The sequence below is a fragment of the Micromonas commoda genome, chromosome 16, assembly GCF_000090985.2.
Source record: "Micromonas commoda chromosome 16, complete sequence".
Lineage (NCBI taxonomy): Eukaryota > Viridiplantae > Chlorophyta > Mamiellophyceae > Mamiellales > Mamiellaceae > Micromonas > Micromonas commoda.
The window spans coordinates 215534-238864 of record NC_013053.1 but is presented as its reverse complement, the minus strand read 5'-3'; the positions used below and the strand labels follow the sequence as shown (position 1 = coordinate 238864).

At 66.3% G+C, this 23331-nt stretch overlaps 11 protein-coding genes across 11 annotated transcripts; 3 read left to right on the top strand and 8 right to left on the bottom strand.

Moving 5' to 3' along the window:
* Positions 1–833: 833 nt before the first annotated feature.
* On the top strand, positions 834–3049 carry MICPUN_64761 (predicted protein; the record flags this gene model as incomplete). The annotated part of the gene is made up of 1 exon (XM_002506798.1): positions 834–3049. One exon carries the CDS (start codon positions 834–836, stop codon positions 2985–2987), a length of 2154 nt encoding a protein of 717 aa, XP_002506844.1. The 3' UTR covers positions 2988–3049.
* A 274-nt stretch (positions 3050–3323) lies between these two features.
* Positions 3324–3809, bottom strand: MICPUN_64760 (predicted protein; the record flags this gene model as incomplete). The annotated part of the gene is made up of 1 exon (XM_002506646.1): positions 3324–3809. The coding sequence occupies one exon, from the start codon at positions 3807–3809 to the stop codon at positions 3324–3326; it is 486 nt and encodes a 161-aa protein (XP_002506692.1).
* A 150-nt stretch (positions 3810–3959) lies between these two features.
* MICPUN_109628 (predicted protein) lies at positions 3960–4541 on the top strand. The gene has a single exon (XM_002506797.1). It carries the CDS (start codon positions 3976–3978, stop codon positions 4459–4461), a length of 486 nt encoding a protein of 161 aa, XP_002506843.1. The 5' UTR covers positions 3960–3975; the 3' UTR covers positions 4462–4541.
* A 274-nt stretch (positions 4542–4815) lies between these two features.
* Positions 4816–6417, bottom strand: MICPUN_66383 (sulfate permease family; the record flags this gene model as incomplete). The annotated part of the gene is made up of 1 exon (XM_002506645.1): positions 4816–6417. A coding segment is annotated over one exon (1602 nt), but the record flags the coding sequence as incomplete, so codon positions are not given.
* Positions 6418–7023: 606 nt separating this feature from the next.
* Positions 7024–9138, bottom strand: MICPUN_104554 (predicted protein; the record flags this gene model as incomplete). The annotated part of the gene is made up of 1 exon (XM_002506644.1): positions 7024–9138. One exon carries the CDS (start codon positions 9136–9138, stop codon positions 7024–7026), a length of 2115 nt encoding a protein of 704 aa, XP_002506690.1.
* A 347-nt stretch (positions 9139–9485) lies between these two features.
* MICPUN_64757 (predicted protein) lies at positions 9486–11648 on the bottom strand (the record flags this gene model as incomplete). Its single annotated transcript, XM_002506643.1, has 1 exon — positions 9486–11648. One exon carries the CDS (start codon positions 11646–11648, stop codon positions 9486–9488), a length of 2163 nt encoding a protein of 720 aa, XP_002506689.1.
* Positions 11649–12365: 717 nt separating this feature from the next.
* On the bottom strand, positions 12366–13070 carry MICPUN_104553 (glycosyltransferase family 57 protein; the record flags this gene model as incomplete). Its single annotated transcript, XM_002506642.1, has 1 exon — positions 12366–13070. One exon carries the CDS (start codon positions 13068–13070, stop codon positions 12366–12368), a length of 705 nt encoding a protein of 234 aa, XP_002506688.1.
* Positions 13071–13420: 350 nt separating this feature from the next.
* MICPUN_64755 (predicted protein) lies at positions 13421–17008 on the bottom strand (the record flags this gene model as incomplete). Its single annotated transcript, XM_002506641.1, has 1 exon — positions 13421–17008. The coding sequence occupies one exon, from the start codon at positions 17006–17008 to the stop codon at positions 13421–13423; it is 3588 nt and encodes a 1195-aa protein (XP_002506687.1).
* A 799-nt stretch (positions 17009–17807) lies between these two features.
* On the bottom strand, positions 17808–19001 carry MICPUN_67658 (glycosyltransferase family 57 protein; the record flags this gene model as incomplete). The annotated part of the gene is made up of 1 exon (XM_002506640.1): positions 17808–19001. A coding segment is annotated over one exon (1194 nt), but the record flags the coding sequence as incomplete, so codon positions are not given.
* Positions 19002–20594: 1593 nt separating this feature from the next.
* Positions 20595–21740, top strand: MICPUN_76850 (predicted protein; the record flags this gene model as incomplete). Its single annotated transcript, XM_002506796.1, has 2 exons — positions 20595–20801; positions 21651–21740. Coding segments are annotated over 2 exons (297 nt in total), but the record flags the coding sequence as incomplete, so codon positions are not given.
* Positions 21741–22250: 510 nt separating this feature from the next.
* On the bottom strand, positions 22251–23291 carry MICPUN_64752 (predicted protein; the record flags this gene model as incomplete). The annotated part of the gene is made up of 1 exon (XM_002506639.1): positions 22251–23291. One exon carries the CDS (start codon positions 23289–23291, stop codon positions 22251–22253), a length of 1041 nt encoding a protein of 346 aa, XP_002506685.1.
* Positions 23292–23331: the final 40 nt, after the last annotated feature.

Here is a 23331-nt window from a genome sequence, read left to right as displayed (position 1 = left end):
CGCGCCGACGTGCGCGCCGGAGATGACGCCCGCGGCGCCGCGCGCCAGCACAAAGCGCACGAGCGGCGCCGCGAGCTCGTCCGGGCCGAGCTCGAGGCCGTCGCCGTCGGACCCGTTCGTGGATGCCGCGTGCGCCTCGAGGATGGCTGAGATCTCGTCCGCCATGCGTCGTTCCGCGCGCGACGGGCGCTTCGCGGTGCCCTCGGCGTCGTCGTCGTCGCCGGCGGCGTCTTGCGCCAGCTTGGCCGCGGCGGCGTTCGATGCGGCGTCTTCGCTCGCGGCTCTCGCGTCCTCCTCCGTCGGTTTCGCCTCGGCGTCCGATGCGTCGTCGTGCTCCCACAGCGCGATGGTCTCCATCACGAACCACAGCTGTGCCCACTGCTGCGCGGACATCGCCCCGTCGCGCTCGACGTCGTCGCTCCTGAGCCAGCGCTCGAGGGCGTCGACCGTGAGCGGGCGGATGCCTCCATCGCGCACGGCGATGAGATCCGCCATGGGACGCGCACGCTCGCGGCGTGTCCGGCGGATGGGACGCGCCGCTCCCTTCGCTTCGCGCGCGCCACTTTGAACTTGGCAGCTTGGCAACGACGAGGACGAGGCCGAGGAGTTTGGGAAACGGAATAAATCGAAGGCAACAACGCGTGCTGATCGGCGCGGGGCGTAACCCGCGGCGCGCGTTCGCGAACGCCCCCCGCCCCGTCGGAAACGCATCGCCCGCGCCGCCGGCGTCCCGTCGAGCTCGAGCGACCGCGCGCCCATCGGCAGATCCGTCCGTGCACCCGTCGGGCCCAGCAGTCGCCGACCCCGCAGTCGCCGAAGGGACGTCAGGCCCGATGGCGGATCCGAACGACCGCGACAGCTTCAGGGCGGCGACGCGCCGCCGGTTCGTGGATGACATGCTCGGCAAGGCGCGCGAGGCGTCGCCGCAGTGCGAGTGGCGCGTCATGATCGTCGACGACGTCACCGTGAGGGTGCTCTCGTCCACCTGCGGCATGTCCGACCTCACCGCGGAAGGGGTCTCGCTCGTGGAGACACTCGGCAAGTCGCGCGAGCCCCAGTCGCACCTCGAGGCTGTGTACTTCCTCACCCCGTCCGCCGAATCCGTCTCGCGCCTGTGCGACGACTGGGCCAACCCGCCGAAGAGCGCCGGCAAGAAAGGCGCGGCGACATCCGGGGCGTCCGCGATGTACCTCAAGGCGCACGTCTTCTTCTCCTCGCCCCTGCCGTCCGCGCAGCTCGCAGCCATCAAGAAGTGCAAACCCCTCGTCGCGTCCCTCGCGTCCCTCGCCGAGCTCAACCTGGAGTATCAGACCAGGGACCAGCGCACGTTCGTGACGGGGCAGGAGTACGCGCTCGTGGACTTTTTCGGGGGCAAGTCGCCGCGGGATAAGCCCGAGTGGCGCAGAGAAGCGGACGTGTGCGCCACGAGGATCACCACGCTCCTCGCGTCGCTCAAAGAGATGCCGAAGATTCGGTACAAGAGCGTGGGACCGGACGGCGTGAAAGGGGGCAGCGTCGCCGCGGCGGTCGCGGAGAAGGTGCACAGGCAGACGACGTACCTGGCGAACAAGTCGGGCCAATCCCTGGCCACCACGTGCGACGTGCTCATCGTTGATAGGTCGGTGGATCCCATCGCGCCAATCGTTCACGAGTGGACGTACGAGGCGATGCTCTTTGACCTCTGCGAAGTGAACCACCGCAACGGTTTGTTCAAGTACAAGATCGAGACGAACAAGGGGACGCAGGACAAAGAGGCTGTGCTCAACGAGCAGGACCCGCTGTTTTGCGAGCTGAGGCACGAGCACATCGCCGCGGTGCTGAACAAGCTTGCGGAGAAGGCGAAGGAGTTTAGCGCCAAGGGATCCAGCGCGCGACTCACCGGCGACGCCACCACCGGGGACCTCAAGAAGGTGGTGCAGTCGCTGCCGAGGTTCATGGAAGCGCAGGCCAAGCTGTCGACGCACACCAGCATCGCCGCGCAGATCAACTCCACGCTGACGCGGCGTAACCTGTCCAACGTCGGTAGGTGCGAGGAGGAGATCATCTTCGGCGAGGGCAACTCCAAGACGATCATGGCGCTCCTGCAAAACTTTCGCGAGAGCGCTTCGGAGATGGACCCGACCGACAAGCTGAGGCTGCTGCTGCTGTACGCGGCGACGCACCCGGAGAAGTTCGACGACGCCGAGCGCGCGCGGTGGATGAAGGCGACGGGTTTGACCAGGGAGGACATGGACACCGTGACCAACCTGGAGCACCTCGGCGTTCGGGTGTTGAAGAAGAAGTCTTCCATGGGCGGGTTCAACAAGACGACGAAGAGCAAGAGGCCGGTGGTGCACCAGCGCGACAGCGAGTGGGACCTCAACAGGTTTTTACCCACGATTCACCACCTCGCGCGCGCCATCGACGCGGGGACTTTGAACCCCATGGAGTACCCCAGTTTGGGCGGCGAATACGAGGCGCCTCCGGCGATGAGCGCGAAGAGTTCGCCGATTAAACCGAGCGGCGGAGGCGCGGGAGGAGGAGGAGGAGGAGGCGGCGGCGGCGGCGTCGCGGCCACGGCCAAGACCCCGGGTAAGAGCGCGAGGTCGCGGCCCGGCGGCGGGGGCGTGCACGTGCCCAACCGGGGCTCCTTCGGCGGAGATCACGAGGCTCCGAGGTTCGACCGAGCCGGTTCCGCCGCCGACTTACCGTCGCAGGGCGCGCACCACGGCCACAGGAGGACCGCGTCCAACCTCAGCGCGTCCGGGGCGTCGGGGGTCGGACGGCGTCTGATCGTCTTCATCGTCGGAGGCGTGACGCGCGGCGAGAGCAGGGAGGCGTACGAGCTGTCCGAGGCGTTGGGTCGCGAAGTCATCGTCGGAGGGACGGAGATGCTCAAGCCGTGGGATTTCGTCAACAGGCTGGCGGTGCTCGGGGACGGGCGGGGGTTCGCGCCCAAGAAAGGGGAAGACGAGCTGGATCTGGACGACATCGTCATCGACGATTGAGCGATGGAATCGGGAGTGGGCGTTCGTGAGACGCGTCGTCGTCAGTGTTATTACAGGTTGAGAAAAAACATCGTTGATCCCGCGACGCCCCAAAGTAGCTTTTGTAGCAGCCAGATGAACTCCTGGATGACCCAGTTGAAGGTTGCCGTCGAAGATGGCGAGCTCCTGCATCGAAAGGCCGAGGCAGGAGCTCGCGATCTTGTGATCAGGGGATAAAACCGCGCAACCTTGTGGCTCATTCAAAAGCTACTTTGGGCGTCTGTGCAAAACGCGGCCTACAACGGTGTTTTTCCTGTCGTGGTCGTGGTCGTGTCGTCCCGTGGACGCGCGCGGATCTCATCCCGCCGTAGCACCATCCGCGCGCTCCCTCCACTTGTCCCTCGCGATAAAGTCCGGCCCGTACTCCTCGCCGCGTCGCCCGCCGCCGAAAACCCTCGGCGCGCGTCTCAGCGCCCACCGCCTCAGCGCGTGGTCGTACCCAGCCCTCGCGAGGTTCGTCTCCCTGGCGTACGCCACCGCGTCCTCGGAGTCCACAACCTGCGCGATCCTGCGCCGCTTGGACACGAAGATCTCGTGGTTGTGCGCGAGGTCGTGGCATATGATGACGCCGGCGAATATCGCCCCCGCGGCGACCGCCGCCATGAGCGGAACCACCTCCAAGGTGGGGCGCAGGCTCCCGTGAAGGCGGGTGTGAAGCGCGTAGGACGGGGGTCGGTATCGCGCGTGGTGCCTGTGGCCGTGTTGGCGCGGGTACGCCGACGCGGGGGCTGGGGCCGCGCGGAGGTGCGCGCCCTCGAGCTCGCCGTCGCCCGGCGCGGACATGGCGGGGAGGGTGGCCGAATGAGAGAGGCGTCGGGTCGCGGCGGCCCCGATACACCCGCCTCTTCGCGGGGGTAAAACCTCGGACCTGCCAACTGACCGAGACTGATGAACCGTGCGCAACTTTTTGTTGAGGCGTCTCACAAGGGACGAGCGCGCGCAGCCGACCATGGCGGCGACCGCGGCGGGAAGGGCGGCCGTCGCGGGGGCGTCGTCCATCGTGCGCTCCGCGGCGGCGTCGTCGTCCGCGGCGTCGTCGTCGTCGTCGTCCAAGGGGTGGCTGGTCTACATGGTGGAGACGAGGGGGGGCAAGCTGTACACGGGCATCACGGTCTCGCTGAGTCGGAGGATGGAGCAGCACGCGGGTCTGAGGACGGGCGGCGCGAAGGCGTTTCGCGCGGACCCTCCCGCGCGCTTGCGCTACGCGGAGACGGCGGCGAACCGCGCGGACGCGACGCGGCGGGAGATGGCGCTCAAGAGACTCGCGAGGGCCGACAAGCTCGCGCTCATTCAGTCCGCCATGCTCCACGACCGAGACGAAGAATCGGGCGGCGCGTGGGGACGGCCGCTGTCGCCGGAGGAACTCGCCGCGAGCGACCCGTTCGCACGCGACCGTTCCTCGCACGACAAGAAGACCGCGAAGCCGGACCAGTAGCAAGGGCGCGTCGTATTATTAACACGTAATAAGGGTCACGCGTACACGGGTGATTAGCGCGGCGTGATTGGCCGTAAACGAGAGCGTCGTCGTCGCTCAGAGGTCGTCCGCGGAGACTGCGGTCATCGCGCCGTCTTCGCTCAGCCTCGCCGCCCCCGACCGTTCCACGTCCAGTTTCACCACCACCTCGCGGGGCGTCGCCTCCTCCGCCTCGCGCGCCAGAGACCGAGCCCTCGCCACCGCGTCCGTCAGCGACACGAACATCGGACAGGCGGCGTCGTCCGACGTGCCCTCCTCATTAGACCCCTCCTTAGACTTAGACCCCTCCTTAGACTTCTGGTCCGCGTCGTACGCGACGTGCGCCCGGCGCAGGGCGTCGCGCACCGGTCCGTTAAACTCGCACAGCACCACGCGAACGTTCCGCTCGGAGAGCCTGCGGCGTATGCGAGTCAAAGTCGCGGCGCCCGTCGAGTCCACCAGCGGCATCGCGCCGCCGTGGATGATGACGACGCTTGTCCGACCGTCGCCGGCCAAGGTCAGGATGGACTCCTGGAAGGAATCGGCGTTGGCGTAGAACAGGGGCGCGTCCTGCCTGTAGATGAGGACGTTCGGGATGGGCTCGCCGTTGGGGAACCGTTCGCGGTTGCGAAACACGGGCGGGTCGTCCCGCACCTTGACCAACACCGCCGAGTGGGGATTCGCGGTTCTCTGCACCAGGAGCACCACCGCGAGCGCGGCGGAGACCAGGATACCCTGGAGCAAGCCCCAGAAGAGGGTGCACAGGAACGCGCACGAGACGAGCAAGAAATCGCGCTTGTCCGTCGCCCACAGGTGCACAAACTCCTGAAGATCCACGAGGGTGGACACGGCGACGATGATGATGGCGGAGAGGATGGGTTTCGGCAAATCCGTGAAGAGCGGGGTGAGGAAGAGCACGGTGAGGGTGAGGGCGAGCGCGGTGATCGCCCCGGCGAAGACGGTCTTGGCGCCCGCCTGGTAGTTCACCGCCGATCGGCTGAACCCGCCGGTGACGGGCATGCACTTGAAGAAGCACCCCACGAGGTTAGCCGCGCCCAGCCCGATGAGCTCGCGGCGAGCGCTGATGGGGTACTGTTCCTTCTCCGCGATTGTCTTGGCGACGGCGAAGGACTCGAGGAAACCGACGATGGAGATTGTCAGCGCGGGACCGACGAGCTGGCCGAGCTCCGACGTGAGGATGCCCCGCGGGGACGGAAACCCCGCGGGAACTTTGCCGATGACCCTGACCCCTTTGTCGTCAAAGTCGGCGTACTTGGAGACGAGGATGTAAAACACGACTAGCACGAGCGCTTCGGGGAGCATCTTGATGGCCTTGAACCTGCGCTTGGCGTGCCTCGCGCCGAGGAGGAAGACGATGGACGTGGCGGCGACCGCGAACGTCAGCCCGTGGGTGTCGTGGACGTTGTGCACGAAGTCGTCCATGATCTCCTGGAATCGCTCGCTTCGGCCAATCTTGATCTTGAACACGTCTTTGATTTGCGACGAGCCGATGACGATGGCGGCGGCGGACGTGAACCCGCTGAGCACGGGGTGAGGGAGGAACCTGGCGATGAACTCCAGCCTCAGAAGTCCCATGCCCGCCTGCAGGACGCCCACCATGAAGGCGAGCGTCGAGGCGAGCTGCTGGTACCGGTCGGGATCCTCGTTGGGGTCGACGATTGGCGAGAGGCCCGCGGTGGTGAGCAGCGCCACCATCGCGACGGGCCCGACCGCGAGCTGCCTGGAGGATCCCACGAGCGCGTAGGTGAGGATGGGGAGGATGCAGGAGTAGAGGCCGATCTCCGGTCGCAGGGACGCGAGCGCGGCGTAGGCCATGCCCTGGGGGATGACCATGACCGCGACGGTGAGACCGGCGACGAGGTCGTTTTTCAGATCGTCTCGCGTCATGGTTCGCGCCACCTTGAGGAACGGGAAGGCGTCGTCGATGGACGTGGGGAAGTTGGCGCGGATGATGGCGCGGAGGCTGTTGGGATCCTCCTCGTTGTCGCGCCAGGGCTTCTTCGGCGCGGGATCGGCGGCACCGGCGTCCGGCGCGGCGTGCGCGTGGCCGTTGCCGTTAGCGGCTGTCGTCATTGTTGACGAAGGGTGGGCGGTGGTTGTTTCGGCGTCGCGATGCGGCGCGCGGCGGGTGTGGATGCGCGCGTCGGCGTACGAGCACGGATCGAGCGGCTACCACGCTGGGTACGATGCGACCGGGCGCGTCGGATGGGGTGTCCAGCGTGTCGGTGCGCGCGCTTTTGTGCGCGCGCTCCCTCCGCCCACACGCGCTTTTCATAACCGTCGAAAAACGTGGGCGGTGACGAAATCGGAAATTTCCAATGACACATGTCCGGACATGCGGATCGCTGCGGTTTTTTTGTACTGAATTCAGTTTGAAACTTTTGCGAAAATGGTCGGTTGCAACGAAAAATGACGAAACGCATGACAACAACCCCAGCCCGTCCGGTGCCCCACCAGGTTCGCCAGTGCGTCATTTTCTCGCCAGTTTGGGCTTTTTATGTCATCACGGCCTCTTCTATCCGGTCAGTAACGCACCGTGGGCGGCGGCGGCTTCCTGGACTCCTCGAGCTCGTCCCTCGTGAACCGCGCAAACTCCCACAGGTACTGCTCGCCCCCGATCTCCCGGATCTCCGCCAGTATCTCCACGTCGCTTCGCGACGGGCTCAGATCTACTCGCCCGCCCCCAACCACGGTGACCCCGTACGACGTCTCATTCGCCATCTCCTCCAGCGTCGCCGGCGGCATGGGCTGCGTCGTGCACACCCCCTCGCCGTCCACCCTCGTCGACCGCATGTACCAGCAGAAACGTTCGGCGTCCTCCCTGCGTTCGAACGCGATCGCGTGTAACCTGTCCGCCGGTTTCTTATTCCCGGGGAGGTACGCGGGCAGCCCCGGGGGCGTCATCATCATCGTCATCACGCCCATCGTCTTCGCCGCGGGGTCCGCCTCGAATATCGGGTGCACCGCGCGTAGCGTTCGCCAGTAGAACGGGTTCTCCTGGGAGTAGTGCGTCGGGGCCATCTTCGGATCCGTCCCGGGGTCGTACGTCTCGTTCTTCGTGAACTCCCGCTCGCCGAGGCCGTACCGGTCGATGATCTCCTGGCATTTCGCGTCAAGCTCCTCGGCGCTGACGTTCCTGTCGTCGCCGTACCGCTCCTCGAGCCTGCGAATCTCGCGTTCCAGCGCCACCTCGTCCTGCGGCGACAGGTTCCCGCCCCTGAGATCGTCGAAGTTGTCCACGATGTCCGGTTCGAACACGGGAGCCTCGCCGGAAAACGACGGCGGCGTCGATGGAATCGGTCTCACCTCCGCCTTCGCGCGCGCCTCAGCCTCAGCCATCGCCCTCGCGCGTTCGAGCTCGCGTTCCTCCTCCTCAGCCTTCGCCGCCGCCTCGGCCTCGGCCTTGCGCCTGTACTCGGCAGCCTCCGCCGCAGCCTTGGCCTTGGCCGCGACCTCAGCCTCAGCCTCGCGCTCGGCGGCGGCGGCGGCGTTCTCATCGTCGACGTCCTCGTCACCCTCGACGCCCTCCTCCGGTCGGTACCCCACCGCGGTCTTGTCCATCCGTCTCTGCAGGTACTCCGTCGCGTTCATCCACCGCGCGCCCGCGCCGGGGGGCGCGCGCTCCCTCGACCGCGCCCGCTCCATCGCCGCCTCGTACCTGGCATCACGCTCACGCCGGCTCCTCTCCAATTCGGAGGCATCGGCGGGATCGGAGTCGGAGGCGTCGGCTTCGGCGGGATCGGCGGGATCGGAGTCGGAGAGATCGGCGGCGGACGAGTCGCGCGCGTCGTCGTCGCCGTCGCCGTCCGATCCCGCGCGTCGCGCTCGCCGGGCGGACGCGGGCGCCCTTCGCTCGCGCCTCTCCGCCTCCCGTTTGGCTCGCACCGACACGCCGTCCTCGTCGACTCGCATCACCCGTTGACTCCACTCGCGGCGCTTCCGCTCCGCGGCTTCCACCTTGGCCCGCTTCGCGTCGACGTCCGCGATGAGGGCGGTGACGCGCGCGATCTCCTTGTCCTTCCTCGGGCCGTCGGGCATCGCCTTGGCGCGCTCGAGCGCTTCGGCGGCGAAGTCCGCCATCCGCAACAGCCGTTCCTCGGCGTTCAGGTTCGGGATCCGGTTGAACGCGTCCGCCGCGCGCTTGACCCCCCACGTCACGAGCACCGCGGTGGAGACGAGGCCGACGTTGAAGACGCCGTTCTGCGCGCCGGACATGGGCTTCGCGGCGGGTTGGGGGGGCGGCGACGAGGGTTCGACGACGGCGGCGTACGCCGCGCGGGGCGGCGGACCGGACGTGCCGAACGCGCGCGCGTCGAGGTCCGCGCTGAACCGCGCGAACGCCGCCGCGGACGCGGACGCGTCCGACGTCTCGTCCCCGTCATCCTCGCGCCCCGTCGCGTCGCCCCCCTCCTCGGCGTCCGTCCACGCCTCGTCGTACTCGTCGTCGTCGAACGTCGTCTCGTCGTCGTCGTCGTCGCCGTCGTCATCCGCCGCCGCCGCCGCACGCGTGCCGCGGCGCCTGATTCCGCGGCGCGCGCGCGACGGGACGGACGCGGCGAGACGCGCGGGTCGCCGGCGTTCGCCCAGACGCGCCGGACGGACGACGCCGTGCGCCACTCGCGCGGACAGCGACAGCATCGCGCTCCGGTGCCCGCCGAAGTGCCCCCAACCCCGGGAGATCCTACGGGTAGACGGTTTGTATAAGTGTTATTCTTAGACTTGTGGAAATTGTGAACGCAACGAGGCCACCTCCTTGCCGGATACGCACACGGAGAAGGAGATCATGCTGAGCATCAACGAGGCGGCTAAGGGGCGGATTAACCTCGTGACGTGATTGCGCACCGACTGTCGACAATCATGGACAGCGACTGCATCATGGTTCTCAAAGATGGGGAGGTTGCGGAGGGTCCCCGCGCTCCACGAAAAGAACGGCAGTTTATATAACACTTACAGGATGCATCTTTGTCAACCCCCCCCCCCGTCTCTCACAGCTCGTCGCCGTAGCTGTACGCCACTCCAAACCCGAACTTAGCGAACGTTTGCTCGCAGCAGCTGAGCTCCCTGCAGTCCGCCGCCGTCAGCGTGCCCGCGGCGTCGCACGACGTCTTCCCGGATACGATGTATCCCTCGTCGCACGTGGGCTGGCACGTCGTACCGCTCGACAGGTACTCCACGCAGTCGCCCACTCCGCCGTTGGCGGGCGGCGCGGATGCGTCGCAGTACCTGACGCAGACCGCGGGCGTGAGGACGCCGTCATCGCAGACGCTGGGCCCGGACACGAAATACCCCGGGTCGCACGCGGGCTGACACGCGGTGCCGCTCAACAGCTGGTCCGTGCAGTTGCCCACGGCGCCGTTGGCTGGGGGCGTGGACGCGTTGCAAAAAGGGATGCAGATCGCGGGCGACAGGACGCTGTTCTCGCACACGCTGGGCCCGGACACCAGATACCCATTGTCGCACGTGGGCTGGCACGTGGACCCGCTCGCGAGCTCTGAGGTGCAGTCGCCGACGGTGCCGTTGGCTGGGGGTGATGACGCGTCGCAAGGAGGAACGTATTTGGAGAACACGTACGCGGACCCGCTTTTTTTCCTCCACGCCCCGATCACCATCGTGTCGCTGTTGATCGCCACGCTCCCGCCGAATTGGTCACCCGCAGCGCCGTCGGCCGCGGTCAGCTTGGCAACCTGCGTCCAGTCAGAGGTGATGTCGCCGGGTGTGTTGCGCGTGAACACGTACGCGGACCCGCTGTTGGATCCATCGTCGTCGTCCGTATACGCCCCGATCACCACCGTGTCGCCGTCGATCGACACGCTATGGCCGAAGTTGTCACCCGCAGCGCCGTCGGCCGCGGTCAGCTTGGCAACCTGCGTCCAGTCAGAGGTGATGTCGCCGGGTGTGTTGCGCGTGAACACGTACGCAGACCCGCTGTCGGATGCCTTGTCGTCGTCATACCGCGCCCCGATCACCATCGTGTCGCTGTTGATCGCCACGCTCCCGCCGAATTGGTCACCCGCAGCGCCGTCGGCCGCGGTCAGCTTGGCAACCTGCGTCCAGCCGGAGGCGAGATCGCCGGCCGTGTTGCGCGTGAACACGTACGCCGATCCGCTGTTGGATCCATCGTCGTCGTCCCCATACGCCCCGATCACCACCGTGTCGCCGTCGATCGACACGCTCCGGCCGAAGTAGTCACCCGCAGCGCCGTCGGCCGCGGTCAGCTTGGTAAACTGCGTCCAGCCGGAGGCGAGGTTGCCGGCCGTGACGCGCGTGAACACGTACACGGACCCGCTGTTGCCTCCCTTGTCGTCGTCATAATAAGCCCCGATCACCACCGTGTCGCCGTCGATCGACACGCTCCAGCCGAAGTTGTCGGTCGCCGCGCCGTCGTCCGCGGTCAGCTTGGCAACCTGCGTCCAGCCGGAGGCGAGATCGCCGGCCGTGACGCGCGTGAACACGTACGCCGATCCGCTGTTGGATCCATCGTCGTCGTCAAAATAAGCTCCGATCACCACCGTGTCGCCGTCGATCGACACGCTCCGGCCGAAGTAGTCACCCGCAGCGCCGTCGTCCGCGGTCAGCTTGGCAACCTGCGTCCAGCCGGAGGTGATGCCGCCGGTTGTGTCGCGCGTGAACACGTACGCGGACCCGCTGTTTAATCCCTTATCGTCGTCCTTATACGCCCCGATCACCATCGTGTCGCCGTCGATCGAGACGCTGCCGCCGAATAGGTCACCCGAATCGCCGTCGTCCGCGGTCAGCTTGGCGCGTTGCCGGAACTCGACACCGCCTCCACTCGTGGTTTGCGCCAGTCTTCGAAGGCCCCTGACGGGCGCGAGATCGGACTCCGGGCCTGTCGCGGCCGCGAAGCGCGTCCCCGGCGCGACGATCAACGCCAGGAGCGCCAGGACGACGAGCGACGCGCGCGTCCAGCGCGAATGGAATCGCGACGAAGACGACCGACCGCCGCAGGATCCCCACCCCGTTCCCGGTCCATCGCAGCGGAGGCGACCCCGGCGGTCATGAGCCGCGGGAGGCGATGTTTCGGGTCGATATTCGCGCCGCGAGGTTCCCGCGAGCGATTTGCGCGCACAAATCGCGGTGTCGTCGGCTTCGTCGGGCGCCAAAGTCGGCGTGACCGACAAGGGCAACATCTCTGGTCCTTTCGCGGATCCGCACGTCGCGCCGCGAAGATGGCGACCTCGCGGCGTATCGGTACGCGGACGGAGAGCCGGAGATGGCGTTACGTAAGAATGCGCCCGGATCTGGCGTGCGAGCGCGTGTTCGACGTTCGACGTCGGTCGCGTGCGCCTGGAAGTCGGGCGCGACTGGCGAACTGCGGGTTCAGTCCGTCGTGTGGGGAAAACTGCCAAAACTCTGGACGGCTTGGGTCGGAAACACCGCGTCACCACCCTTCGTCAGTTCGTGCGTCCGGCTGCCAGGAATGCGTGAATAACGCGCCGGTGACGGCTGAAACCACGTTCCGTTCGGCGGGTTCGAGATCGCGGCCAAGTTGGAAAACCACGCGAGCGCGTCCGCATGGACCCTCTCGTGGATGCGCGCGCGCGCTCCGGGTTGGCCGCGATCGCGAACCCGCCCATCCGCGCGCGTGAAGCCGCCGGAGGGTGTTTTCCCGGTGCCGAAAAATCGCCTAACCGTAAAATGACACTGTTCTTGTATGGGCATTCAATATGGTGATAATTCACTAATTGACGTGGTTTCACTCGAGAAACGTATGCGAAGGAGTCTGAATCCAGATTTTCGGACATTTTCGTTATTCAGGCGCTGCTGCCAGGCATGCCGACCAGATGTTGCTGCAAAGGCAAATTGGTCTATTTTACAGAATTGTTAAGCTCACGCGCGGCTGAGCGTCAGTTTGCCTTCAGCTTCCCCGCCCCGACGTCGCGCGCGCACGCCCACAGCCTGACGTAGCAGTACGCGTACACCCCGAGGAACCCCACAAACCCGAGCTCGGTGAACGCGAGCGCGTGCAGGTGCGGCAGCGACGGCGGCGGCGGCGGACCGATCGCCTCCCACGCGTGGCTCGCGACGGCAACCGCCGCGAGCGCTCGACCGGCGACGATCCACCCCCTCCGCTCCGTCGGTCCCGCGCCCGCCCACTCGTGACGTCGTGCGCCGCCGCCGCCGCCGTTTCCGTCCCTCGCGTCGTCGTTCCCCCCGTCGCCCCCCGGCGTCGTCCGTCGCTTCCCCGGGGACGGTATCCATCCCGGGAGCCAACGCCTCTTCGGGCTGGGCGGCGGGGGGGGCTTGCGCCGTTCGGGCGCGGTTCCGTCGCCGAACAGGGCGACGAACATGACCACGCACCCGACGTACGCCACCCCGAGGCCGTCCCTTCGCAGCAGCGGCCACATGCTGACGCAGACGAGCACGGGCGCGAGCGTCGCCAGCCCCGTCGCCCTCAGGCACAGCATCGAGACGGGCAGCGCCGGGAGCAGCGCGGATTTCTCGTGCACCTGAAACGAGAAGAGGAAGAAGGACATCGAGACGCACGCCATGCACCACAGGAACCCCTCGGGGCTCGGGGCTGCGATCTGCGCGTACATCGCCGGGGCCATCGCGCAGGCCGTGACCGCCGCCGAGAGCTTGGCGGCGTTTGGAATCGACAAGAGTGTTCGCCACTTGACGATTGGAGACGTCGCGCACCAAAATTGTGAACGCAACGAGGCCACCTCCTCGCCGGATACGCACACGGAGAAGGAGATCATCTTGAGCATCAACGAGGCGGCTAAGGGGCGGATTAACCTCGTGACGTGATTGCGCACCGACTGTCGACAATCATGGACAGCGACTGCATCATGGTTCTCAAAGATGGGGAGGTTGCGGAGGGTCCCCGCGCTCCACGAAAAGAACGGCAGTTTATATAACACTTACAGGATGCATCTTTGTCAAACCCCCCCCCCGTCTCTCACAGCTCGTCGCCGTAGCTGTACGCCACTCCAAACCCGAACTTAGCGAACGTTTGCTCGCAGCAGCTGAGCTCCCTGCAGTCCGCCGCCGTCAGCGTGCCCGCGGCGTCGCACGACGTCTTCCCGGACACGATGTATCCCTCGTCGCACGTGGGCTGGCACGTCGTACCGCTCGACAGGTACTCCACGCAGTCGCCCACTCCGCCGTTGGCGGGCGGCGCGGATGCGTCGCAGTACCTGACGCAGACCGCGGGCGTGAGGATGCCGTCATCGCAAACGCTGGGTTCGGGTGCGAAATACCCCGGGTCGCACGCGGGCTGACACGCGGTGCCGCTCAAGAGCTGGTCCGTGCAGTTGCCGACGGCGCCGTTGGCTGGGGGCGTGGACGCGTTGCAAAAAGGGATGCAGATCGCGGGCGACAGGACGCTGTTCTCGCACACGCTGGGCCCGGACACGGCGTATCCCTGGTCGCACGTGGGCTGGCACGTGGACCCGCTCGCGAGCTCTGAGGTGCAGTCGCCGACGGTGCCGTTGGCTGGGGGTGATGACGCGTCGCAAGGAGGAACGTATTTGGAGAACACGTACGCGGACCCGCTGAGGAATCCCTTGTCGTCGTCCCCAATCGCCCCGATCACCATCGTGTCGCCGTCAATCGACACGCTCCCGCCGAACCAGTCATCGGCAGCACCGTCATTCACCGCGGTCAGCTTGTCAACCTGCGTCCAGCCGGAGGTGGTGTCACCGGCCGTGATGCGCCTGAACACGTACGCGGACCCGCTGCCGGGTCCCTTGTCGTCGTCCCCAATCGCCCCGATCACCATCGTGTCGCCGTCAATCGACACGCTCCCGCCGAACCAGTCACTCGCAGCGCCGTCGTCCACCGCGGTCAGCTTGGCAACCTGCGTCCAGCCGGAGGTGAGTTCGCCGGTCGTGATGCGCCTGAACACGTACGCGGACCCGCTGTCGGTTCCCTTGTCGTCGTCCCCATGCGCCCCTATCACCACCGTGTCACCGTCGATCGACACGCTCCCGCCGAACCAGTCACCATTAGCGCCGTCGTCCGCGGTCAGCTTGGCAACCTGCGTCCAGCGGGAGGCGAGGTCGCCGGGTGTGTCGCGCGTGAACACGTACGCCGACCCGCTGCTGGATCCATCGTCGTCGTCCCCATCCGCCCCGATCACCACCGTGTCGCCGTCGATCGACACGCTGGAGCCGAACCAGTCATCCTTAGCGCGGTCGCTCGCGGTCAGCTTGTTAACCTGCGTCCAGCCGGAGGCGAGGTTGCCGGCCGTGTTGCGCGTGAATACGTACGCGGACCCCATGGTCGCGGACCCGAATCGGTCATGCGATGCCCCGATCACCACCGTGTCGCCGTCGATCGACACGCTCCGGCCGAACCTGTCACTCGCAGCGCCGTCGTCCGCGGTCAGCTTGGCAACCTGCGTCCAGCCGGAGGCGAGGTCGCCGGGTTTGTCGCGCGTGAACACGTACGCCGACCCGCTGTTATCTCCCTTGTCGTCGTCATACTGTGCCCCGATGACCATCGTGTCGCCATTGATCGACACGCTGTTGCCGAAGTAGTCACTCGCAGCGCCGTCGCCCGCGGTCAGCTTGGCAACCTTCGCCCAGTTGGAGGGTGTGTCGCGGGTGAACACGTACGCGGACCCGCTCCTGTCTCCCTTATCGTCGTCATGCTGTGCCCCGATGACCATCGTGTCGCCGTCGATCGACACGCTGTTGCCGAATCGGTCATCCGCCGCGCCGTCGTCCGCGGTCAGCTTAGCGAGCTGCGGAAACATGTTACAGACCGCGGGCAAAAAATAGCCGTCATCGCACACGCTGGGCCCGGAAACGGCGTACCCCTGGTCGCACGTGGGCTGGCACGTGGACCCGCTCTCGAGCACTGAGGTGCAGTCGCCGACGGCGCCGTTGGCTGGGGGTGAAGACGCGTCGCAAGGAAAAAAGTATGCGGAGAACACGTGCGCTGACCCGCTGGCGGATCCCTTGTCGTCGTCCCCAATCGCCCCGATCGCGATGGTGTCACCGTCAATCGACACGCTCAAGCCGAAGTTGTCACCCCCAGCGCCGTCATCCGCAGTCAGCTTGGCAACCTGCGCCCAGCCGGAGGCGAGGTAACCGGGCGTGTCGCGCCTGAACACGTACGCGGACCCGCTGCCGGGTCCCTTGTCGTCGTCATACTGTGCCCCGATCACCACCGTGTCGCCGTCAATCGAAACGCTCCGGCCGAAGTTGTCTTCCCCAGCGCCGTCGTCCCCCGCGGTCAGCTTGGCAACCTGCGTCCAGCGGGAGGCGAGGTCGCCTGCCGTGACGCGCGTAAACACGTACGCGGACCCGCTGTTGGATCCCTTGTCGTCGTCCTGATACGCCCCGATCACCACCGTGTCGCCGTCGATCGACACGCTGTAGCCGAAGTGGTCGTGGGCATAAATAGCGTCGTCGTCCACCGCGGTCAGCTTGGCAACCTGCGTCCAGTTGGAGGCGAGGTCGCCGGTCGTGTCGCGCGTGAACACGTACGCGGACCCGCTGTTGGTTCCTTTGTCGTCGTCCCTATACGCCCCGATCACCACCGTGTCGCCGTCGATCGACACGCTGTAGCCGAAGTAGTCAAACTCAGCATATACGTTCAGGGTCAGTTTTGCAACCTGCGTCCAGTTGGAGGCGAGGTCGCCGGTCGTGTCGCGCGCGAACACGTACGCGGACCCGCTGCCGGATCCATCGTCGTCGTCCCCATACGCCCCGATCACCACCGTGTCGCTGTCAATCGACACGCTGGAGCCGAACCAGTCACCCGCAGCGCCGTCCCCCGCGGTCAGCTTGGCAACCTGCGCCCAGCCGGAGGCGAGGTCGCCGGCCGTGACGCGCGTGAACACGTACGCCGACCCGCTGCTGGTTCCATCGTCGTCGTCAATATAAGCCCCGATCACCACCGTGTCGCCGTCAATCGACACGCTCCGGCCGAACTGGTCATTCGCAGCGCCGTCGGCCGCGGTCAGCTTGGCAACCTGCGTCCAGCCGGAGGCGAGATCGCCGGGTGTGTTGCGCGTGAACACGTACGCGGATCCGCTGATGTCTCCCTTGTCGTCGTCAAAATAAGCCCCGATCACCATCGTGTCGCCGTCGATCGACACGCTTTTGCCGAACTGGTCATCCTCAGCGCCGTCGGTCGCGTTCAGCTTGGCGCGTTGCAGGTACTCGACACCACCAACGTTCGTCGTCTGCGCCAGTCTACGAAGGCCCCTGACGGGCGCGAGATCGGACTCCGGGCCTGTCGCGGCCGCGAAGCGCGTCCCCGGCGCGACGATCAACGCCAGGAGCGCCAGGACGACGAGCGACGCGCGCGTCCAGCGCGAATGGAATCGCGACGAAGACGACCGACCGCCGCAGGATCCCCACCCCGTTCCCGGTCCATCGCAGCGGAGGCGACCCCGGCGGTCACGAGCCGCGGGAGGCGATGTTTCGGGTCGATATTCGCGCCGCGAGGTTCCCGCGAGCGATTTGCGCGCACAAATCGCGGTGTCGTCGGCTTCGTCGGGCGCCAAAGTCGGCGTGACCGACAAGGGCAACATCTCTGGTCCTTTCGCGGATCCGCACGTCGCGCCGCGAAGATGGCGACCTCGCGGCGTATCGGTACGCGGACGGAGAGCCGGAGATGGCGTTACGTAAGAATGCGCCCGGATCTGGCGTGCGAGCGCGTGTTCGACGTTCGACGTCGGTCGCGTGCGCCTGGAAGTCGGGCGCGACCGGCGAACTGCGGGTTCAAGTCGGTCGTGTGGGGAAAACGGCTTTTGGGTCGGAAACACCGCGTCACCACCCTTCGTCTGTTCGTCTGTTCGTCAGTTCGTGCGTCCGGCTGCAAGGCATGCCGACCAGATGTTGCTGCAAAGGCAAATTGGTCTATTTTACAGAATTGTTAAGCTCACGCGCGGCTGAGCGTCAGTTTGCCTTCAGCTTCCCCGCCCCGACGTCGCGCGCGCACGCCCACAGCCTGACGTAGCAGTACGCGTACACCCCGAGGAACCCCACAAACCCGAGCTCGGTGAACGCGAGCGCGTGCAGGTGCGGCAGCGACGGCGGCGGCGGCGGACCGATCGCCTCCCACGCGTGGCTCGCGACGGCAACCGCCGCGAGCGCTCGACCGGCGACGATCCACCCCTTCCGCTCCGTCGGTCCCGCGCTCGCCCACTCGTGACGTCGTGCGCCGCCGCCGCGGCCGTCGCCGTTTCCGTCCCTCGCGTCGTCGTTCCCCCCGTTGCCCCCCGGCGTCGTCCGTCGCTTCCCCGGGGACGGTATCCATCCCGGGAGCCAACGCCTCTTCGGGCTGGGCGGCGGGGGGGGCTTGCGCCGTTCGGGCGCGGTTCCGTCGCCGAACAGGGCGACGAACAGGACCACGCACCCGACGTACGCCACCCCGAGGCCGTCCCTTCGCAGCAGCGGCCACATGCTGACGCAGACGAGCACGGGCGCGAGCGTCGCCAGCCCCGTCGCCCTCAGGCACAGCATCGAGACGGGCAGCGCCGGGAGCAGCGCGGATTTCTCGTGCACCTGAAACGAGAAGAGGAAGAAGGACATCGAGACGCACGCCATGCACCACAGGAACCCCTCGGGGCTCGGGGCTGCGATCTGCGCGTACATCGCCGGGGCCATCGCGCAGGCCGTGACCGCCGCCGAGAGCTTGGCGGCGTTTGGAATCGACAAGAGTGTTCGCCACTTGACGATTGGAGACGTCGCGCACCAAAAGTTGGCGACGTAATCCTCAAACAGACCTCGTTTAAACGGCGCCAGCCTCGTGAGCACCGCGGCGACGCCGGTGACTCCCGCGCCGTCCGCCACGTAGAACGGCGCGAGGTGGAGGGCGACGGTTAAAACCACCGCGGCGCCGAGTTTGGCCACCTCGACGATCGCCTTTCTCGCGTCGCCGCGCCCGCGTACGAGGCAAACGCCGAGGAGGTGCGCGAAGAACGCCGGAGCGTGGTAGAGCGACATCTGCTTGTGGCACAGCGCCGCCGTGAACAGGACGGACCCCAGGACGTTTCGGCCGCGCACGATGGCGGCGACGGCGTAGGTGGTGAGACCGAGGGACCAGTTGTTGTACTGGAAGTGTCCGTGGTCGACGAGGATGGGGGCGGGGGCGAGGAGGATGAGCGCGGTGGCCCAGGTCATCCTGTTGGCGTTGCCGCCGCGTTCCTCGCCGTAGAAGGCCCGGACGAAGGCGATCGTCGCCGGGAGCGTGAACGCGAGGTCGGACGCGATCACGGTCGCTCGCATCGCCAGCTTGGACACGGGCGTCTCCCACCCCCTGCTCGTGGTGAGCGCCACGGCGCCGGGCTCCACGGCTCGCATCCAGACGCCGCAGATCCACGACTGGAACGCGGTGAGGGGCGGGTAGTCGAGCCCCCAGTACTGCAGGTCGTTAACCTTCGTGTGCACGTACCACTGCGACAGCGGAGTGTTCAACGTCACCTCCATCCAGTGCCTCTGCGCCTCGTAGTCCCCGAACATCGGGGGCTCGCCCTGGCCGCTGTGGGGATGCGTCGAGACGAGCGCGCGTATCAACACGGCGAAGAGGAGGACGCCGGGAAGGACCCATCGCGGGGGCGTTTGGTCACCGAGGGACGCCAGCGCGGCGGTGAGCATGCCGGCAGTCGTTCGAAGCCTTCGCGGCGTCGGCCGGCCACAGTGGCTGCCGGTCGCCGGGCACTTCAAATTATCGTCCAGCGCTTCAAAAGCGTTGGACGCTCCAAACGGACTGCCAAACGGCCGTGTGCAGCGAGGCAGGCTTTGGAGATGTCTGGACGCGCGGACGGATCGGACTGGAAATGGAAATGGAAATTCTCGCCTGGACATTCATCGCGTCGCAGTCACGAAACGGGCCCGATTCACCAATACCCTAATCGGGCCGCGGGGTGTCACGGGCATCCAGTCACACGTTTTTCACGGTCTAATAGACCCGGATCATCACGGTCAAGTCAACGCTGACTCGATGTCTTGTCACGAAAACGCAGTGCAGAAACGTCTTGGGGACGGACCCGCGCGATAAGGCCGGCGGGATTGGCGCCGCCGGTTACTCGCACGAGCCGCTGACCCGCGTCAGCGCACGCGCGAACCGCGCATCGAGGCACCGCTCACGCCGTCGGATTCATCCGAGTCGCGCACGGTCGCACGCGGACGCACGCACGCGCCGGTCAATTCCCCGGAGCGCACCGCGGGACGCAATTACATAATTTCGGTCCCCCCGCCAGCACAGCAGCAGGGGGAGAAAATCCTTCGCGAGCAGGACAATGACGGCCGCGGTGGAGACGAGCGAGCCCGCGGGCGAGCAGCTCGGTCGTTTCGACGACCTCATGAACGAGTCGAACGGAGCAGCCGATGACGACGGGTGCGTCGTCGCACCGCACCCGACCGCCGGGCGGCCCTCTCCCCCCGCGCGGATTTTCCACACGATTCTCTTTCGAGGCCAATTCTTCCCCCGCGCCAACCAACAACGATTCCGCCCCTCGGGCCTCCGTCCCTGGCTGACGTCCCCGCCCCTAATCCCCATCGAACGACAGGTCATCCGACGGCGACATCGCGTTCGAGAACCTCCCCGAGGACTCCGACTCCGAACCCGAGATGGCGTCTCTGGGGGGCAGCGGCAGGCTCGCCACCCTCCGCAGCACCTTCCTCTCGTTCGCCAACTTTGGGCGCGCGGGCGGCGCCACTCAGCTGGACACCATGGACGGTAACATGTGGGCCAAGTTCTGCCGCGAGACTGGCCTCCAGAACAAGCGCTCCCTCACCCCGGTTCAGGTGGACCTCATCTTCTCCAAGGTTAAGGACAGGGGCGAGAGGAGGATTGATTTCGAGGATTTCAAAGACGCCGTGGCGATGGTGGCGGAGATGCGACGAATGTCTTTCGCCGAGTTGACGGCGATCATCACCGCGAAGGGCGGCCCTCAGAACAGCGGTACGATGGCGGAGTACAACAAGTTCGCCGAGCCGGAGAACTTCACGGGCTCTTACGCCGCGAACCTCGGGCTCGGCGTGAAGATGCGGAGGCACGCGGATCTGGACTGGAAGCATCGGCTCACCGAGCGCCCCAAGGTGACCCCGGGGCTACGAGCGTCGTTCGCGATGTTCAACCAGTTCGGCGGCGGCGCGCACGGCGCGATGAAGATGGAGAGCCGCGGGTTCATCAAGATGCTCCGCGACTGTAACGTGTTGAACAAGCGGTTCAACGACGCCGCCGCGGATATAATCTTCACAAAGGTCAAGGACCGCGGCGAGCGCTTCATCGACATTCACGATTTCGCCCTGGCGCTGCACTTCGTGGCGGAGGAGAAGGGAACGACGTACGAGACGCTCGTGGCGCAGATTTGCGAGGTTGAGGAGCCCTCGTGCAGCGGCACGTACGGCGAGTACAACAGGTTTTACGACGACAAGTCGACGTTTTCCGGTCAGTACGCGGCTAAGTTTGGGGTGATCAAGGAGGAGAACCACTTCAAAGGGGACTCGCACTCGTCATGGCGCGAGGGCGTGTCGCCCCCCGCGGACGCCCCGGGCCTAAAGGCGTGCTTCAACTCGTTCTGCGTCTTTGGCGGCGGCGAACCCGGCGCGATGGACAACGTCAAATTCGCCAAGCTCTGTCGCGACTGCGGGCTCCTGTCGAAGAAGTTCACGGTGACGGACGTGGACATGGTGTTCGTCAAGGTGAAGAAACGGACGGAGCGGAAGATTGGGTACAAAGACTTTCGGTGGGCGGTGTACCTCATCGGCGAGGAGACGGGCAAGGGGTACGACGCCGTCGTCGAGGTCATCGTCCGAGCGGGGCCCAAATCTTCCGGGACGGTGGCCGAGTACACCCGCTTCCACGACGATAAGGAGTCGTTCACCGGGTTCTACGCCGAGAAGTTCGGCGTGGTGAAACCGGTACGGGTGAGACGGCACTGGAAAGAGGGACGGGACCCGCCCAAGCCCGTGAAGGGTGTGCGGGCCACGTACCAGGCGTTTTGTTTCTTCGCGGGTGGCAACGGCGTCGACATGAACATCAAGATTTGGGCCAAGCTCGTCGCCGAGACTGGGCTGCTGGGCAAAAAGTTCAACATGACGTCCGCGGACATCGTCTTCGCCAAGGTGGCGGAGGGACGGAAGCTGCTGGGGTTTAAAGATTTCCTCTGGATGCTGCAGCTCGCGTCGGAGGAAAAAGGGAAGAGCTACGAGGAGCTCTGCGAGCGAGTCGCCACGCACGCCCCGGACGCGCACGGCACCAAGGCGGCGTTCACCAGGCTGCACGACGACAAGGACACGTACACGGGCGCGTACGGCGCCAACCTCGGCATCGCCGCGCGCGTCCGCGAGCACAGGTCGTGGAAAGAGGGACGGACGAAGCCGCGGAGCGTGGACGGGATGGAGGACGTCTTCGACGCCTTTTGCACCGTCAACGGCGGAAAGCCCGGTCGCATGGACGTCGTCGAGTGGCGAAAGCTGTGCGAGGACTGCGGGTTCTTCGAACCCGACAAGGGCCGACGCTTCTCCCCGGATCAGGCGGACGCCATCTTCCGCAAGGTGTGCGAGACGCAGAGCGACACCGTTGGGTACGTCGACTTCAGGTGGCTGTTGGACCTCAGCGCCGAGGCCAAGGGGGTGTCCTACGCCAGGCTGTGCAAGGCGGTGCTGCGGAGCGGAGGACCCCGATGAGAACACATGTGCATACTACGTTATTACCGCCCTAACCTTAGCTGTGCATTGAGCGAATGCGATGAGCGAGTCACCGACGAGTCTCGACTGATGAAACCGCTCGTCTACGTCGTAACACTTAACGGGGGGAGTCACTTAAAAGACGTCCCTCGGGTCCGCGTCGAACACTCGCTTGAACACCACAACCGCGCACAGCGCCACCACCGCGGCGCTGAACCCGCCAACACCCACCCACGCCTTCTTCGGCCCGCCGGCTCCAACCTCCGTGACGTCCTCCAGGTTCTTCCTGCGCCCGTCCGGGGGCTCAAACTTTTCGCTCGTAAACGTGGGCGATAACCCGAGGTACCCCAGCGCGGCGCCGCTCACAAAACCGACGAGGTGACCCGCCGCGTTGACCACGTGCCCCGCGCCCGCCTCCGTCGGCACCGACGCCACGTACTGCAACCCCACCGCGAGAGCCCCGCACTTTAAAAGCCTCGTCGTGAACCCGGACGGGTTCCACTCGTTCTCCACGTTCAAAGCGCTGTACAGTAACAACGCGCCCAAGACGCCCATTAAACCATCGGACGAGGTGACGTGGAGTTTAGACGCGTCGAACGCCATGGACGCGACGCCGCCGAACGCGGCGCTCAACGCGTACACCGCGAGGAAGGGAAAGGTGCCCAGCAGCGCCTCCGCCTCGGCGCCCACGAGCGCGAGTCCGACGTTGACGAGGGCGAAGTGGACGAGGCCAAAGTCGACCAAGCCGGCGGTGAAGACGCGTAGCCACTGGGAATCGTACACGACGGCGTCGTCGAAGAGGGCGAGTCGGAGGAAGACGTCGCCGCCGCTGCCGCCCGCGAGCTTGTACGAGAGCAGGTCGGCGGTGAACGCGGCGACGTGGCACCACGCCAGCGCGTACGCCGCCTTCGGTTCGACCGTCGGCACGTTGTACACCGTCGACAGCGGGCTCCACAGCGGGTTCCACGATGCGTCCGTCACGCCCTCGGGGGTGTCGCGCCTTCGCTGAGCCTCGAGACGCGCCTTGGAGGACGCGGCGTCGCGTTCGGCGAGCTCGCGAGCGGCGCGCTCCTCGCGCGTGCCCCCCATGGGCCGCGGCGGCGGGGCGTCGACCGCGCGCGATTCCGCCTCCGAACCCGCGCCCGTCCTCGGCAGCACGGCGTCCAGGCTGTCCATGGTGGAGTTATTAGATCTCCTCTTCTCGTTTGTCGTCGAG

Excerpts from the sequence above, each read along its gene's own strand:
- MICPUN_109628 (XM_002506797.1), top strand. The coding sequence starts at position 3,976 with ATGGCGGCGACCGCGGCGGGAAGGGCGGCCGTCGCGGGGGCGTCGTCC.